General features: G+C 40.8%; 1 protein-coding gene across 1 annotated transcript in view; it reads right to left on the bottom strand.

Annotated features, from left to right (window-relative positions):
* LOC308400441 (CXADR-like membrane protein) overlaps positions 1-9,452 on the bottom strand; it is a gene marked incomplete at its 3' end in the record, with an annotated part of 110,958 nt that extends 101,506 nt beyond the window's left edge. Inside the window, exon 1 of the mRNA XM_080888138.1 lies at positions 9,191-9,452. Within this exon, the coding sequence (XP_080744264.1) occupies positions 9,191-9,260 (70 nt within the window). The 5' untranslated portion in view covers positions 9,261-9,452. The remainder of the gene's footprint in view (positions 1-9,190) is intronic.
* Between the last annotated feature and the right edge of the window lie 10,129 nt (positions 9,453-19,581).

Raw genomic sequence — 19,581 nt, 5'->3', positions numbered from 1 at the left:
CATCCTGTTTGTCTCCTCCTGTGTGACCTGCAGGTGAGAAACAGGTGTGAGGTGTCAGCTGTCAGGTAGGTGAAGAACAGAACAGAACAGAATCCATTTGCTCTTCAAACTGCTGTCAGACATTATCTACTGCACTCTGATCACATCACTCAGACCAGCTGCTTTCTACAAAGTCTCATCAACAACATCTTTACAAACAAACATCAACAACCAGGAAGCAGCTTCACCTCTGATCACACACACACTCTACTCACTCACCTGGAGGATCAACATGAAGGTCGATGCTGCTGATGAACTTCCATGAGTCTGTTCCTTCCATGAGGACATGACACATGTATGTTCCAGCATCATCAATCGTCACATCCTTCAGAATCAAAGACACGTCTCCATCCTTCATCTGTCTGTCCTGCAGATCCACCCGGTTCTTAAAAGATGGATCCTGATCATCTGGAGCAAAGTGCTGATCCCGGTACAAAAGGACATAATCTGAATCCAGGTCAGCTCTGCTCCATTTTACACCTATGATGTTGTTGTTTGGAGCTCGACATGTCAGAGTGACGTCCTGTCCAGACTCAGCTGTGATGGTTTTCTGGTCTGAAAGAGGAAACAACACAGAGCAGAGAGGTTAAAGGTCAAAGTACAATTATGATCAGAATGCTTGACTTTAAATATTTTGTTTATTTCCTTTGACATTTGAGTTTTTAGTCATGTTGGATTTAATGAACCTCTGAACATCCAGGAGGTCACCAGTGACCCACTGAGGGGGAATTTTAGCCTCATGCTAAACATGCAAAGTGTCAGAAACTACAAGATGTTAGCTCCCACAGAACAACAACATGTGCTGATAATAAGTGAACAACATGTGTGAGAGAAAGCAGCCTCTCATTATAAGACACTGTGAGTCTCTGCATGCTGCCTTTATGGAGCTACAGCTGTTTGTATACACTGAACAAAAAGCTTTGTAGCTGCATCCTGACTCCTGACACTACAACACATCACACTGACACACACATTACACTTCTTTGTCTTCTTTGTTAATTCAAGTTACTATATTATTAAAGTGAAGACCAGGCTGAAACAATTTATCTCAAATATAAACACCATTTAGTTTATGTCAGCTAGATTTCACCTTTCAAGCAGACGTATTTAACATTGAGTTTCCCCACACGTTTACAGACGAGTTAGAGAGCAAGAGAAGAAGAGACTGACTCATAAATGTCTTTGTTTCTGCTCTAACCAAACAATGCTGCTCTACAACTCTAGACTACCAGCCACAAAGACAACAGCTGGAGAAACATCTGTCTACCTCTGACATCCACCAGCTCATCCATACAACAAACACACATCAACAACCAGGAAGCAGCTTCACCTCTGATCACACACTCAACTCTACTCACTCACCTGGAATGACAATTAGGTCGATGATGCTGATGAGATCCAATGAGCGTGTTTCTGCCATGTTGACAAGACACATGTAAGTTCCAGAATCAACAATCGTCACATCCTTCAGAATCAAAGACGCGTCTCCATCCTTCATCTGTCTGTCCTGCAGATCCACCCGGTTCTTAAAAGATGGATGCTGGTTGTCTGGAACAAAGTGATCATCCCGGTACAAAAGGACATAACCTGTCATCAGGTCATCTCTTGTCCAGTTTAAAACTAAGATGTTGTTGGTTGGAGCTCGACATGTCAGAGTGACGTTCTGTCCAGACTCAGCTGTGATGAGTTTCGGTTCTGAAGAGGAAACAACACAGAGCAGAGAGGTTAAAGGTCAAAGTACAATTATGATCAGAATGATTGACTTTAAATATTTTGTTTATTTCCTTTGACATTTGAGTTTTTAGTCATGTTGGATTTAATGAACCTCTGAACATCCAGCAGGTCACCAGTGACCCACTGAGGGGGAATTTTAGCCTCATGCTAAACATGCAAAGTGTCAGAAACTACAAGATGTTAGCTTCCACAGAACAACAACATGTGCTGATAATAAGTGAACACAAGTGAACTCTAGACTACCAGCCACAAAGACAACAGCTGGAGAAACATCTGTCTACCTCTGATATCCACCAGCTCATCCATACAACAAACACACATCAACAACCAGGAAGCAGCTTCACCTCTGATCACACACACTCAACTCTACTCACTCACCTGGAGGATCAACATGAAGGTCGATGATGCTGATGAGCTCCCATAAGCGTCTTTTTCTCGTGAAGACACGACACTCGTATGTTCCAGCATCATTAATCGTCACATCCTTCAGAATCAAAGACACGTCTCCATCCTTCATCTGCAGATCCACCCGGTTCTTAAAAGATGGATGCTGGTTGTCTGGAACAAAGTGACCATCCTGGTACAAAAGCACATATTCATGTCCCAGGTCAGCTCTGCTCCACTTTACGACTATGATGTTGTTGTTTCTAGCTCGACATGGCAGAGTGACGTCCTGTCCAGACTCAGCTGTGATGAGTTTCTGCTCTGAAAGAGGAAACAACACAGAGCAGAGAGGTTAAAGGTCAAAGTACAATTATGATCAGAATGATTGACTTTAAATATTTTGTTTATTTCCTTCGACATTTGAGTTTTTAGTCATGTTGGATTTAATGAACCTCTGAACATCCAGCAGGTCACCAGTGACCCACTGAGGGGGAATTTTAGCCTCATACTAAACATGCAAAGTGTCAGAAACTACAAGATGTTAGCTTCCACAGAACAACAACATGTGCTGATAATAAGTGAACAGAATGTGTGAGAGAAAGCAGCCTCTCATTATAAGACATTGTGAGTGGGGCTTAAAACCGATCCATGTGGGACTCCACATTAGAATTTAGCTACATCTGACCGAAAGTTTCCCACTGAAACTAAAAGTGTTCTGCCAGAAATGAGGTGAACCACTGTAGGACAGATCCAGATATCCCTACCATGTGATTTAAGCGGTGTATTAAGAGATGATCAACGGTATTAAAGGCTGAGCTTAGGTCCAATTGAACAAGGACTAAGCAATCACCCCTGTCCTTTGCCATCAAAAGGTCATTTGTGACGTTGAGGACAGATGTTTCTGTAGAGTGTCACTTTCTAAAAACGACTGAAAGTTATCAAGATTATACTTCTCCAGTGCAATGAAAATGAAATGAAATGAAAGAAATGAAAGTAAGTTTTGAGATGGGTCTTTAGCTTGACTGAAGTGTCTGATCCAGGTTAAGCTTTTTGAGCTGACGATTAATAACTCCCTGTTTAAAGCACCTGAAGACAGAGCAGGGAACAGTTTATTAACTTGACCACAGAGGGCCATGTTGCGTCAAAACCTTTACAAAATAGAGAAGTAGGTAGGACAGTAGGTAGGACTTTTTGAGGGTTTCATTTGGGTCAGTATTTCTAATAGATATTTTAAACAAACTGGGTCAAAGGATTCCATAATTATGGGGTGTGGAAGATCATGGTTGAAGGGGCTATCTAGGGGAGCAATGTTTCCTCTTAGGCCATTGATCTTATCTTGAAAAAAAAAAAAATTCTTAAAAAGTCATTGCATTGGGAGACAATGTTATTCACTGTATTGAAGAGAACCTTAGGATTTCTTTTTTCTACTGCAAGTTGTTTAGAGAAATAAATGTCTCTTGTGTATTTCACCATGTCATTGAAGGTAGATAGTAGTTCTCTTAAGTGGAGCTTATGAACCTTAAGTTTTGTGGCTTTCCACAGGCACTCAGTTTTACAGCAAATTCACCTAAAGCTGCAGATAGCTTCTGTGAACCAGAAGAGCTGCATTTACTGATTTTAAGAGGAGCCACTTCATCTAGAATTTTTAGATATCAGGAATTGAAGGAGGCCACATGCCATTCCATATCTTTTGAGCTGGTGGAATAAATTTTTGGTACTGCTACCTTTTAGGGCACTAGTTTTACAGCAAATTACTGCACCTTGTGTGACGTCCTCCTTGTGAAATCCATCTTTTTCTTCTTCTATGTAACGAGGTGAAGAAGTGTTCTGTAAACTTCTCCACAGGTGTTATCGTACTAAAGGTCTCCTTAAAAGACTCAAAGCAGACATCGATACAAACTGCTCTTTTGTGATCTAACACATGAATCTATTGTTCATTTATTCTGGCTGTTCTCACACTCCTGACATTTTTTGGCAAAATATCTCTGTTTCAGAGATTCTATAAAAAGTTCTTTTCATTTACTTTCTTCTTGTTTGGACTATATATTGACAATAGTAACTCTTCTGTATTTTTAATTAATTTAATTCTTTTCTGGCCAATTTTCATATTCACAAATGTAATTAAAAGAAAACCTGATTTCCTAATTTTCATATGGAATTCCATAACTATATTGACACTATCAAACTTTCCTCAAATCACAAAGCAGTTAGGATGTCATTATTCTAATCTGAAGTAAACATTTAGAAGCCTACTTGATACAAAGCTTAGTTTTTGTTTTTTCTTGGTCTTCCTGGCACATCTATATTTTTTCTTCTGTTTTCAAGTTCTGACATGATTTTGAATCTGTAGAAGCTCCGCAATAGCCACCACCAAACAACTGAGTTATTTTTACACATTCCTTCATCTGGCCAATCCACCACCTTTCAGTGTTTATACCGTTACGGAAAAAAAAGAAGAAAAAAAAAAACCCATCGGCCCATAAAAACGAAAAATCACCGGCAAATGCACGGTATGCCCGATGGCCAGTCCAGCTATGTAGCCTGCAGTCATTTTTTTAAGCTCACCTTCAGATGCTTTCTGTGCTGCTGAAGTAAAATCAGGTTTTGCTGCTTAGCAGGAGTTGCCGCGGTGATGGATGATGAACAAGGATCACTCAGAAGTGTTCGTCTATGCTCTCGTGTCAGGCGCTTCAGTAGATTACTCCTGCTATTAACAGCAGCCGATGGTTTTTACATATTACTGTAATGTTCTTGTCTGCTTGTTTCAGAAAAGTGAAGAGACGGGAATATGTCCATTTCATAAAACAGCCACTCGCTTCAGCCGAGTCCGACATCTTCCGCTTTAGAATACGACTATGCTATAGTGATGGGTCGTTCGCGAACGAAATGGCTCTTAGAGCCGACTCTTTGATGTGAACGATGCGAACCGGCTCCTTATCACGAGCCGTCACGTGGGTTTGTTTTTTTTTCTTTCTCTCACCCTCTCTCTCTCTCTCGCCCTTTTTTTCCGCTTCACTCTGCACGTGAGCCTTGTACTTTACGCTGGTTAGAGGGGGGAGGGGCGGTAGTTACACTCAGTAGCACAAGAACAGAGCCAGAGGGAGAGAGAGAGAAAGAGCCAGGGACAACAACATCACATTAGAAAGGTATAGTAATCATCCACAACTATTTTTGGTTGCAGATGATAAAGGATTCAGAAAGTTTATTCATGCAGGTCCATATGACAGAGAATATGCCTGTTCTTTTTGTTTTCATATTATAATTTATATTTAATTGTGTGGTGGTTTGCAGTGTTTTGTGTTGTTTTCACTTTAAATTTGTAAAAGGAAAAAGCTGAAAATTTAAATAGTTAAATGTTGAAATGTGAATAGTTGATTTTTGTATTATATGATTTATTTATTACATTTTATGTGGAGTGAATAAATAAAAGTATATTTACGGTGGCTCCTAGAGACAAAGCACATACAAACTTCAAATCACGTACGAACTCTGAAGCATGTACAAACTCCAAAACATGTAAAAACACGTACAAACTTCAAAACACGTAAAAACACATAAAAACTCAGAAGCACATAAAAACTCAAAACACGTACAAAAGACAACAGAAGTGCTCCAGGATGCTGGGCGCAGTGTTGAGCTTTTGTTATCTTGTGGCTACACAAGCCAGCAAGTACCAACGACCGGATTTGGTGTGTGGTAGTAACAGGCAAATTAACTTTTTTTTTTTAAATTATTTGAATATATATGAGTGTCTGTGTATACACAAACAATACACACATGCTTTTAATTGTGTAATTTAAGTGATCTAGTACTTTGAAAGTTCAGTTCATGCTAGAAATGTGTTTTGGAGTTTGTACGTGTTTTGTCTCTAGGGGCCACCGCATATATTTATATATAAACATATATAAATAAAACCACTTTTTTTTAACGTTAGTAATTCCTTTTGTGCATAATTTTATATTATTGTTAATAATAAATTAATTAAAGCAACAAAACAACCCGAAGAGCCGGTTCGGAGCCGAAAGAGCTGGCTCTTTTTAGTGAGCCGAACCGAAAGAGCCGGTTCTCTAAAAAGAGCCGGAAATCCCATCACTACTATGCTAGTGATGTTCGATTCGTGAACGAATCGTTCAATACTCAAGAATCACTTTACTGACTCGTGAATCATGATTCACAAGCCCAACTGACTCACTGACTCATCCCTGTTGCTGTTAGCAAACTAATTCCATTAGTAGAAATATATCTAGCTTATAATTAAAATTGTGGGGGGGAAAACAACAGCCAGTTTCGTAACAAAAGCATTTCTGCTCTGAACTGGAAGAAAAAACCCTGAGTAGAAGCTCACATCAAGAAAATAGCTCCTCGGTTCAGAGTAGCATCACGCTGCTAACATGCTAACAACACATTTGAGCTACTCACCCCCTCCCTTCCTGTGCTGAATCGTAAGCATAAGCGAATCACTCAGGACTCGCTCACCCCCTCCCTCCTGTGCTGAATCAAAGAGCGAATGAATCACTCAAGACTCGCTCACCCCCTCCCTCCTGTGCTGAATCATAGAGCGAGCGAAAGAATCACTCAGGACTCGCTAACCCCCTTCCTCCTGTGCTGAATCATAGAGCGAGCGAAAGCTTCTTCTTCTTCTTGATTGGCAACCAATGTTAAGGCGCATTGCCGCCCCCTGGCTCACAGCGCAGTGGACATTTAGATGAGAAAATATATATTTGACACACTTAAGGAAAATACTAATAAAATACAAATAAACAAAATAAATGTTTATTAAGCAATTTGGATAGGAAATTGCTTAATTTTAGAAATGTTTTTGCTCTTTTTTTTTCTATAAAATAGTTGTTTTGGGGGTTTTTTTAATCATTCATCTTAGCAGTGGGATTTACATGAAAAGGGAAACAAATTAAGTTTGAGTGAAAATGTAAAATTTTTGCACTCTCTGATCAACTGACTCAGTGAATCAAATGACTCAAAACACCCGATTCACTTTGGTGAGTGACTCATTAACACTCGATTCAGTAAAAAGAATCAAATTTACCATCACTAGACTATGCAGCAAACTGGCGCGAAATGACGTACAGCTGCACTACAGCGATGTTAAAGCGGCAGAGTTTATTTTTACCTTTAGAAGATAAATTATTGAAATTAAATAATGATATTCAGCGAGTTTAATTATTTTACAATGTGACACAAGTACATTAACTGTAATTAACATACCTAAAAATTAACAGTAATTAGTTACTCAACTTTTTCAGTGTTAAAGTAATTCAATTACAGTAACGCGTTACACCCAACACTGCTCACTATACAGAAAAGTGTGTATGAAGAATAATGAGGGCAGCAAGAACATTCACCGAACAGTTTAACTTGGTCAAAGTAAGAAACACGGATTGGAGCAGACACCTGCGTCATTCTTCAGTGTCATAACCAGTGTTGGGGAGTAACGGAATACATGTACCGCCGTTACGTATTTAAAATACAAAATATGAGTAACTGTATTCCGTTACAGTTACCGTTTATAAAGGTGGTATTCAGAATACAGTTACTTTGTTGAAATAAATGGATTACACTGCGGTACTTTCCTGTTTCATATTGTCGCGGGTCAGGACTGTTTGGGTTTTGTTTGACAGCTACGTTCTGTTGTTCCAGGCGGCAGCGTTACGGTTTCCATGGTTACAGGGTGACGCTCTCTCTCTGCGTGTTTCCTGGGTGAGAGAGCGCCTTTTTGTTGTTGTTGTGGTGCTAAGCTAATAGGCAGAATGCTACCGGTATAGCTCTAAAGAATGTAGCATCATAGGCAGTGTAGTCCGTGCTGCAGGGAGAATGGACTGCCATACACGTTATTTGTCTGTGAGCGAGGGAGGGAGAAAAAGGAAGTACGAGCTGTCATCGAGGAAAAACGGGAGCTGGAAGCATGTAAATATAATAATAACCACTTCAGCCAAGAAGAGAGCCTGACGAGCCCAGTTGTAAGTAAGCTATTAAGACTCGACTGTACGCTTTGTTCGTATTTTCCTCTGAAAACAATAAGTTCCGTTGGAGCAGCCTTTCAACGCCTCTCTCTGTCTCTCGCTAGCAAGGTTGACCCACACAACAAAGTAAAGCTAGTTTTCAGCTACGAGCCTGACACGAACCCGACGTATTAGTCAGAGGTCCCTTTGCTACGGTTCGGAGCCACGGACCTTCAGTAACAGTAATAAATCACACAGCAATAGTACATTCACGTAGTTGTAAACAGCATGATAATATATTAAGTAATCCAAAGTATTCAGGATACGTTACTCTCATTGAGTAACGTAACGGAATACGTTACAGAATACATTTCGGGGCATGTATTCTGTATTCTGTAATGGAATACATTTTAAAAGTAACCTTCCCAACACTGGTCATAACTTCACCAGGTAAAGTCACGTGCTCTTTTCTTTTGTCTAAAACAGTATCAGACAGATGTGTTGTGTTTAAAAACAAGCACAGACATGCATATTTAAAGACTTAATATTGATTGCATTCATTTCCTGGTTTGTAGCTAACGGCTCATGAAAAGCAAATCTACTATATATTTTTGACCAACACTGTAGGCACACTACCTGAAATCAGCTGACTGTAGACCAGTTAAACTGATAAGTTGCATGAATAGGCGAGCACACTAACAATTAAAAGTGTAATAACAGACGAGAGGCCGCAAATAGCCCGCAGGGACAGAGAGCATTCACCTGCTGCAGCACTAACTGTAAATCACATGAATGTAGAGAGCTGTAACATGCAAATTTTCAGGCAGATTTGGCCGATTTCTGTCATGGTAACTCATAAAAACAAGCTACTGTGTTCCTAAATCTAACAGCTGCATAGTTTGGGAGCACTGAGGTAGGTTTGTGGGGGAACGTTCACTACATCAACACATCACACTGACACAAACATTACACTTTGTCTCTGTCACATCAGTCCCACGGTTTCCACCAAGCCTCGTGTTGCTCTCACACACAAAATCATTCCTAGATCCGTTTAGCTTATAAAAGTTAAATCTCACCTGCAGAGACAAACACGAAGACGCCGACAAACATCAAAGTGGAGCAGAGTGTCGCAGTTACAGCAGACATGTCCGTGTTCTCGGTTTCTGCTGATCTGACTCTTAGTTTGTTCTAAATGTCTGAGTCTGTTGGTATTTTCACTCAATAACTGAACTCGAGTTTACTAAATAACTAAAATGAGATTAACGTTAAGGTTTAAACAAATCTGATAGATTTGTCTTTCCGCCGCTCGTTCAAACTTAACACTTCCGCATCTCTCAAGAAAGTAGTGATGGGACGTTCTGTATCGAGGCTTCGAAGCTTGTGTCGAGTAATGGAGGGGGCGTTTCCGCGATGCGCGTATCGAGGCTTGCTTTATTCATGGGAGGAGCTGAAAATGATGACGTCCGAAGCCTCGCTGCCCGGCTGTACCACGTGACTGGTTCATGAAGTGGTTCGAACTTTGCCGTGAGATATGACAGCGATATAAACCCCTCAGACTTCATTCAAAAATGTAGGTGTTTGATGGAGAGTTGCAGTTAGTGAGAGTTTGTAGACAGTTTGGAGGTTTATGAGAGTGAGGAGAGAAAGTCAGGAGAGAATGGAGCCAGCTAAGAAGAGGAGGATGTCCTCCCCTGTGTGGGAACATTTTGATCTTATTCCTCCCAGCAAGGTATGTAAATTTCTACAGAAGATGTATTTTCATAATACTGATGGTGCAATAAAACCTATGTTAAGCTGTCTGTACTTTTGTACAAGGTGAGGTGTTTGCTATGTGCCAGGGAGCTGGGATATAACAACAACACCTCATCCATGCTTAGGCACTACAGAGCTTTGCATGAGAATAAGGGGGACACCGATTATGGAGCAAGACCAGGTGAGCCATCAAATGCCATGATAATATAGCATGCAGTAATGTTACTAAATGATATAACAATATTATACTATGAGGACTCCCAGCCAGTTAGCATTGTGGAGGACAAAGGATTCAAAAGATTTGTTAAATCATTAAATCCTAGCTATGTTCTCCCCACTAAAAGGTCATAAAAGCAGTGAAAATTTAGTTTTTACAGAATAAAATGTGAACAGGCAGGTCTGAGGCTCAAAGCCTCAGTGTGTAGCTGTCCATACCTCAACGTTACAAAAGCACAACCACTGTCCACACCCCAACCACACCTCACCTCACAGTAAATGATCATTTCCATTTTAAGCATTTCCAAATAATCATTTTCCATACTGCCAGCATAAATATACACAGTATACTGCCATCACTACAATATACATGTTTTACACACTCCTTTTGTTGTTGACATTTACAGGCTGTGTGCAAAAGGCCACACTCTGCAAATTCATGCCAACTAATATTTTTACGTCCACTAGATGTCCTACTAGAGCAAATGAAGCTTCATGAAGCTTTGCGCTGGGGTGAACCAATTGGATGAAAAGCTTCAGTGCTTCATGAAGCTTCATCTGCCCATCACTACAAGAAAGTGAGAAGGGTCTGGCTGTGGAACTCCGCAGTAGGCCGAGGCTCTGGTGTGTATGTCAGAAAAAACAAAACACACGCAACACACTCCTTCAGAAGCACTTTGTCGAGGCTTGATTCGTTTGGCCAGAGTCACGTGATCAGTGACGTCCAAAGCCTTATTTAGAACGTATCTGATTCAATGGTTTATAATAAAACGAATCATTCGCAGGGTTTGTGGAGTGTTTTGATGGTGAGAGATATCAAACCACTGATCATTCTATTGAGAGATATGGAGCCAGAGAGCAAGAGAGGAGGTTCTGTCGTGTGGGAATATTTTGATTTGATTTTGATCAAATAGGTGGGTTTGCCAGCTTTGTGTTCTTGTTGTTTGCATTTGTTTTGTGTATATTAATATTTTATCTAAAAACGTGAAAGACTTAAAATGTCTGAACAAAACAAAAATCTGCTTTTCATAACATAAATATCATTAAATAACTTTCAAAACACTTCCACTTGACTCTTTAAATTTAATATAATAAAAATATATCTATTTTTAAAATAATCTTAAAATGTTATTCTACAAAATGTGCAGTAATTTAAGTTGTTCATTCTTTTTAGCTGATAGTTTGTGGGACCCAGGATGACCGTATACCTGCATCTCTACCAGTTTCTGTGCACTCCAGCCTCTTCTGTTCCATGTGAGAGGATTTTCTCTAAGTCAGGAGAAATTATCTTCAACAAAAGAAACAGACTCGGCCATCACACAGTGGAATAAACTCTCTTCTTAACCCTCCTGCCATCCTTTAAAAAACCCACACCCATCACCATAGGGACCATTCTCAGCCACGCCCAAAAACGCTATAAAAAGACTATATATCCATATTTTATTCCACTTTAAATTAGCCAACCTTGTAAAACTACTTCTCCCTGAAATATTCATGTAAAGTTATAATTATATTTCCGTTGTTTCAACCCTTCAAATCCCAGTGTTATTACATGAGCGCCCTGTGTTATTAGCCCCAAAAAACAAAAAACGAAACTAAATACTTCCACAAAAAACCAGTTGAAGTAATATGTGATTGTCATTATAAGTAGGCCTTTAGATGGACCAAAGATTGGCACCAACATACATTTTGACCTGCCATTATTTTTTTGCATATTTTTTTTGCAATTTAAAAATTCAAACTTCAAGGCCCTGAGTCTTCATTGACATCCAAGAAAAGAAGAAAAAATAAAATCATATAATGATAATTTGGGGTTGAAAAATAGCGTTTATAATGGAAGTCAATGGGCCGAAAATGGTCCCCAGGGTGATGGGTGTGGGGATTTCTGCTGCTCAGCCATTTTAGGCTGATTTAAGGAATTCACACTGGAATATTAACATTGACAGGTAAAAACTATCCTGTGGCAAGTTTGGTTATATTCCACTGAACACAGTGGAAATGGCAGCCATATCACACATAGCAGTGGCACAAAAAGGTCCCAAGAAGGCAGGAAGGTTAAATAAAAACCAAACAGGATAACCTTAAATGCTTCATGTTTTTCCTTTTCCAGTTCATAATCAATTCTACCCCCAGGTCAAAAATATGTACAGTGGGGCAAAAAAGTATTTAGTCAGCCACCGATTGTGCAAGTTCCCCCACCTAAAATGATGACAGAGGTCAGTAATTTGCACCAGAGGTACACTTCAACTGTGAGAGACAGAATGTGAAAAAAAAAATCCATGAATTCACATGGTAGGATTTGTAAAGAATTTATTCGTAAATCAGGGTGGAAAATAAGTATTTGGTCAATAACAAAAATACAACTCAATACTTTGTAACATAACCTTTGTTGGCAATAACAGAGGTCAAACGTTTACTATAGGTCTTTACCAGGTTTGCACACACAGTAGAATCAGAATCAGAATCAGAATACTTTATTGATCCCTGGGGGAAATTATTTTTTGTTACAGTGCTCCATTATAAACCAACATTAAGACAAGACAGACAATACGCTAACTAAGAATAGTACAATATATACATATATATACATACATACATACATACATACATACATAAGTCACTCATAAATAAATAGCTGGAAAAGAAACATGTGTAGTTGTAGCAGTAAACAGTGTGTTAAGTGGATGCGTTGTACAGGGAGATGGCCACAGGCAGGAAAGATTTCCTGTGTCGTTCAGTGGTGCTTTTCGGTAATCTCAGTCTCTCACTGAATGTGCTCCTGTGACTGACCAGCATGTCATGGAGTGGGTGGGAGGTGTTATCCAACATTGTCTTTATCTTGGACAGCATCCGCCTCTCCGTAGTAGCTGGTATTTTGGCCCATTCCTCCATGCAGATCTTTTCGAGAGCAGTGATGTTTTGGGGCTGTCGCCGAGCAACACGGACTTTCAACTCCCGCCACAGATTTTCTATGGGGTTGAGGTCTGGAGACTGGCTAGGCCACTCCAGGACTTTCAAGTGCTTCCTATGGAGCCACTCCTTTGTTGCCCGGGCGGTGTGTTTTGGATCATTGTCATGTTGGAAGACCCAGCCTCGTTTCATCTTCAAAGTTCTCACTGATGGAAGGAGGTTTTGGCTCAAAATCTCACGATACATGGCCCCATTCATTCTGTCCTTAACACGGATCAGTCGTCCTGTCCCCTTGGCAGAAAAACAGCCCCATAGCATGATGTTTCCACCCCCATGCTTCACAGTAGGTATGGTGTTCTTGGGATGCAACTCAGTATTCTTCGTCCTCCAAACACGACGAGTTGAGTTTATACCAAAAAGTTCTACTTTGGTTTCATCTGACCACATGACATTCTCCCAATCCTCTGCCGTATCATCCATGTGCTCTCTGGCAAACTTCAGACGGGCCTGGACATGCACTGGCTTCAGCAGCGGAACACGTCTGGCACTGCGGGATTTGATTCCCTGCCGTTGTAGTGTGTTACTGATGGTGACCTTTGTTACTTTGGTCCCAGCTCTCTGCAGGTCATTCACCAGGTCCCCCCGTGTGGTTCTGGGATCTTTGCTCACCGTTCTCATGATCATTTTGACCCCACGGGATGAGATCTTGCGTGAAGCCCCAGATCGTGGGAGATTATCAGTGGTCTTGTATGTCTTCCATTTTCTGATGATTGCTCCCACAGTTGATTTTTTCACACCAAGCTGCTTGCCTATTGTAGATTCACTCTTCCCAGTCTGGTGCAGGTCTACAATACTTTTCCTGGTGTCCTTCGAAAGCTCTTTGGTCTTGGCCATGGCGGAGTTTGGAGTCTGACTGTTTGAGGCTGTGGACAGGTGTCTTTTACACAGATGATGAGTTCAAACAGGTGCCATTCATACAGGTAACGAGTGGGGGACAAAAGCTTCTTACAGAAGACGTTACAGGTCTGTGAGAGCCAGAGATTTTCCTTGTTTGAGGTGACCAAATACTTATTTTCCACCCTAATTTACGAATAAATTCTTTACAAATCCTACCATGTGGATTCATGGATTTTTTTTTTTTTTCACATTCTGTCTCTCACAGTTGAAGTGTACCTCTGGTGCAAATTACTGACCTCTGTCATCATTTTAAGTGGGGGAACTTGCACAATCGGTGGCTGACTAAATACTTTTTTGCCCCACTGTATAAGAAAATTGGCCTAATATCATATTATTCATGAACATACCTGTCCAACTGTCCAGTGATTAATTGCATAAGTACATGGAGTCAGGACCTCACAGCAGATGCATACTCCATAATGTGTTGTACGTAATTATATGTATATTAATGTATTTTTCATTTATTGTATTTACAAACATCAAGAAGTCAGAAGCAAAGAAAAACCACACCATGGTGCATGTTCCAGAATCAACAATTGTCACATTCTTCAGAGTCAAAGACACGTCTCCATCCTTCATCTGTCTGTCCTGCAGATCCACCCGGTTCTTAAAAGATGGATGCTGGTGTGTTGGATCTGAGTGACCATCCTGGTAGAAAAGGACATAACCTGTCATCAGGTCAGATCTTGTCCAGTTTAAAACTAAGATGTTGTAGTTTGAAGCTCGACATGTCAGAGTGGCATCCTGTCCAGACTCAGCTATGATAAGTTTCTGGTCTGAAAGAGGAAACAACACAGAGATCAGAATGATTGACTTTACAATTACTTACAATTGTTGACCGCTTCTCTAAGGCAGCTCACTTTGTTGCTCTCCCCAAGCTACCCACAGCGTTAGAGACTGCACAACTACTCACCAACCACGGCTTTCCAACCACGGCCTGCATGGCATCCCTGATGACGTCGTGTCCGACCAGGGTCCCCAATTCACATCCCGGGTGTGGAAAGAATTCTGCGCTTCTTTGTGCCCTAAGGTCAGTCTGTCCTCTGGATATCATCCTCAGAGCAATGGCCAATCTGAACGAGCGAAAGAGGAGTTAGAGGCGGCGCTGCGCTGTGTTGCCTCTTCCAACCAGGCCATCTGGAGTGAGGAGCTGCCGTGGATCGAATACACCCACAACAGCATGACCTCCTCCACCACAGGCCAGTCGCCTTTTGAAGCTTCCCTTGGATTCCAGCCACCTCTTTTCCCCTCCATCAAAGGCAAACTCTCTGTGCCGTCAGTCCAGGCGCATCTGCGTAGGTGTCGTTGGGTATAGAAGGCCACCCGGGCTGCGTTATTGCGCACCAAGGACCGTAACAAAGGCATTGCTGACCACCTCTACGCCCGCCTACGCTTTTGGACAAAAGGTATGTCTTTCCACGCGCTTCGTTCCCATCAGGGCGGAATCCAAGAAGCTCACTCCCAACTTTACCAGTCCGTTCGAGATCTCAGCATTGGTTAACCCTGTTTCAGTAAGGCTCAAGCTACCTTGCAACATGAAAATACCCAATGTTTTCCATGTGTCTTAGGTTAAACCTGTCCAGTCCAGCCCTCTGTGCCCTCCTTCCAGGCCCCCTCTCTCTCTCTCTCTCTCCTGCCCGTGTCACGGTTTGGCATGGCAGACTGTGGGGAATGAGGACCCAGGCGCGGTGCTCTGTGTATAAACAGTGCGTTTATTTACAGTGATGGAAACAATAACAGTAAATCCCCGTGCTCTCCCGTGACTCCCATGTCGTGTCTTCCCAAAAAGTCCATGCTCTGTGTTCTCCACTCTCGTGTGTCCACACACATCCCGTGCCTGCTGCCCTCCAATGTTCCACGCTCCTCCTGAGGGGAAAATGACAGAGGCAGCTGTCAAGACACTTAATTCCAGTAGGCATACACTCACAGACTTAACTAAACAGAAGACTAACGTGGAGTCTCATGGAATGATCCCGCGTCGGTGGGAGCTCCAAGACTCTCCTAAGTAGCTCCCCCGACGAGCCCTGATCAGCGGCAGGTGTGTAGCTTCGGGTGTGGCCAGTCCCCTAGCCGGGCAACACCCACCAGGCCTGAAGGCGCCTGTAAACCAGTGTACATACACACCTGCACACACACACACACACACACACACACACACACACACACACACACACATCTACAAGCATGGAGAAGAGCAGCAGCAACACCAAAAATACTAATAATATAAATTAAAAGAAATATAATAATATAATAATAAATAAATATAATAAATAATATCACCAGTCCATGACTGCCCAGGGATCCTGGGTCGCTCAGACCCAGGACCCTGACAGCCAGGGCGGTGCTCATTATGGGTTCCCGCCCCTGGCCCATGCGAGAATGTCTCACGACAGTGACGTAAGCGAGTGCACCGTTAGTGACAACAGCTGTGTGCAGATCAACAATGGATCACATATCGATTGTGGGAGAGAGTATGAACGTGCAGCGTTTAAAGCGTGGAAGTACTGACCTTACTTTGAGTTTGATTCCATAAAAAGTGACAAAAACATTAGTGTCCGTTGTGCGTGGGAAGAAAACTTCTTTTTAAAGCGAAAAAAAACCCCTAAACTTCCAAGCAAGCACCGAGTGCGCAACGAGGTAATGGGAAACTCACAGAGAAACTCGCGGATTCTTCCACTGACCGTTGCGGCACACCTGCACCAGGGTAAACCTCCGCCTACCCTACTCCTGCTTTACAGGTGAAAATAGAGCAACAGGACCGCTGAGTCTTTGATTTTATTTATTCTCTGCTGTGTTTTACTTGCATCTATTTGAAAGAGTGAGTGTAAACACACACACACACACAAAAAAAATTATGTGCTGGAATTTGCAGAAAATAGGTTTAAATGTTAAACAAATTTCTTCCAGTCAGAGAATGTTGCATATAATTAAATTTTTGCTTGATGCATAAAGTTAAAAGGTTAAAACTAATAAAACAAGTTTTAAAAAGAGACTTTTCCATTTGATTACATTTTGTATGATGGATTATGTAGAAAAAGTAGAATTGGGCTGAAAGATCTATCGCTTTATCACCTCTTCAGGTTGTAAATCGTGTTTTTAAAAAGTAACTATCAATCAATCAGTCAGTCTTTATTTATAGTATAGTATATATAGTATAGTATTTATAGTAACTAAGTAATTAATTACTTTTGAAAATAAGTAATCAGTAAAGTAATGGGATTACTTTTGGGGGGGTGTAATCAGTAATTAGTTACTGATTACTTTTTCAAGTAACTTGACCAACACTGGTGAGGACAGACTGAGGGACCCACTGCTGCACATCATCTGTGAGGCTTTGCACCCCTGATGATCCACCAGGACAAACTCAGCAGTGTGTGAGGAAGAGGAGGAGGAAGAGCCAGCAGCAGCTGACAGATGGAGAGAATAGACAGACTGTTCCCTGTTTGTGAAGGACTGCTAGAAAAGTGTAAAATAACTAACTGTCTGTCCTGAATCAGTCTTATTAGGTAATGTTCAAATAATTTTATCATCCCAGTGTTTTCAGTGTGGGAGAAAGTACTCAGGGCCTTCAAGTTACACACTATGAAAGGCAACAACAAGTTTAACATTCAGAAACCTAAAGTGTGTATCAGCAGCAGAATGGACCTAAAAATAAATGTTTGTTCCAGTTCTATGAAGCTTTGAGTATTTTGGATCAGTAGCACTGCTGTGTTTGTTGCATCATATTGCTGTAATTGTTTATATGCTTTATATATTCTGAGGTAAGTTGATCTATAGTGTTACATCATATTCTATAAGGATGTTATGTGTTTGTGTACTTTCTGCCCAGTTTGACCCATTTAGCAGAAGTCAGCCTGTTTAAGGCTCTGATATCTATTCTTTATGACTTAAAGCAGTTATGACATGGTCTGATTTTCTCACCCAATAAAGGAATATTTCATATATCAGTCTACTCTTCATTCTATCAGACACAGTTATCACAGCTCGTACATTTGCTTTTTACACATATATGTAAGCATTGAGCCAAATTTAGTAATTCCAACATACTGAAGGAACACCATTTGTCTCTTATATATAATACAGCTATGTATACACTGTCAAAGATACTTGTCTTTGAGTGAAGATTTAAGGTGATAGGAAATATAAATAAATGCAACTTGAATCTTTGACCCAGAGTTCAAGATCACTGCTGTAAAATATTATAATAATCTGACAAAAACTTTAATTTTATTATAATTATATATTTATATTACATTACATTACATATATTACATTACCAAAGTGAGATGACTTTAGTCTCATGAACAACATTAGCTAATTGTTATTTACTAACTAATCTTAAAATGACTGTTCAGTACAGAAATGAAGCCCAACAATCATGTTTTACAGTCCCGTGATACTCAACCAATGAAAACAACTCATAAAACAAAACAAACGAACAAAAAACATTTTATTTCCTTAATTTCTACAAACCATTCTGTATGGAACGTTTCTACTGGTACCTATTACCTGAGGAGCGCAACAAAGTCCAGACCATCCTATTTCACAACCCTCTCACTTCCGCATTTTGTAGTACTAGGAAGCGTGTGGTCGCTGGATTGGGACACAGCCAGAGACTAATTGCATGAGGTAATTGGGGCAACACCTGGAGAACACGGCTAGCAATAATGTCACAGACAAGACAGAGAGGAGACTATCAAAGTGCCACTGTGTGATGGAGCTAGACTGTCGCTGACTGTAATGGCCAAATGAAGCTTGTTTTGAAAAAGGGTTCATTTCTCAAAGCTTTTCAACACAGTTCTCTCTGGTGACATCTGGTGGCCCAAAATATGAAGAGCAGCTTGACTCTACAAAATAAAACGGACTGCTTCATTATGACTGCCCCCTCTACAGAGTGGAATTCTGTTTGATATTGAGCCACCATTGTGTTGCTTTGACCATGTATTGCTTTGAAACCACCTGACTGAGCAAAATCAACTCCAAATACTCCCACTCCTCTCTTCCTCGCTGGCTCCACATCCCTCAAAAGAATGTTCAGTGGTTTGATATCTCTCACTATCAAAACACTCCAGAAATCCCGCGAATGGTTCAAATGATTCACTTCCGTATAAACCATTGAATCAGTTACATTTTAAATGAAGCTTCGGACGTCACTGACCACGTGACTCTGGTCAAATGAATCAAGCTTCAACACTGCTTCTGAAGCAGTGTTGTGGGGGTTTTTTTGACTCGCGCACTGGAGCATCAGATTCAAATGGGCCATCACTACTGTAGACAGCAAACATGAATGTGTGCATGCGTGCAGGCATCTACACAGCAGCTACTGTCACTTATTTCTCACTAAAATCACTGTGGGCAGTCTCCCCACTGTCCCTAATCTCTGATAACCATCTGGAACCCTCATTTTTACTTTTATTGAGTGGAAAAAGGTTAACATTATCCAGTTTCAATGTGTTTATGTTATACTAACTATGTTGCAAGCCACCATGTAGCACATCATTATATAACAGCTAGTCTAACTTCAGTAACCCCACAAAAGTCACTGCTGTTTAGTTTTCTGACTTCCTTTATGTTGCAAGTGATAGCCAGTGTTGGGAAGGTTACTTTTAAAATGTATTCCATTACAGAATAC

This window comes from Rhamphochromis sp. 'chilingali', assembly GCF_963969265.1.
Source record: "Rhamphochromis sp. 'chilingali' genome assembly, chromosome: 1".
In the NCBI taxonomy this organism is placed as follows: domain Eukaryota; kingdom Metazoa; phylum Chordata; class Actinopteri; order Cichliformes; family Cichlidae; genus Rhamphochromis; species Rhamphochromis sp. 'chilingali'.
The sequence above is the reverse complement of the archived record's forward strand: the minus strand, read 5'-3'. Positions and strand labels throughout refer to the sequence as shown.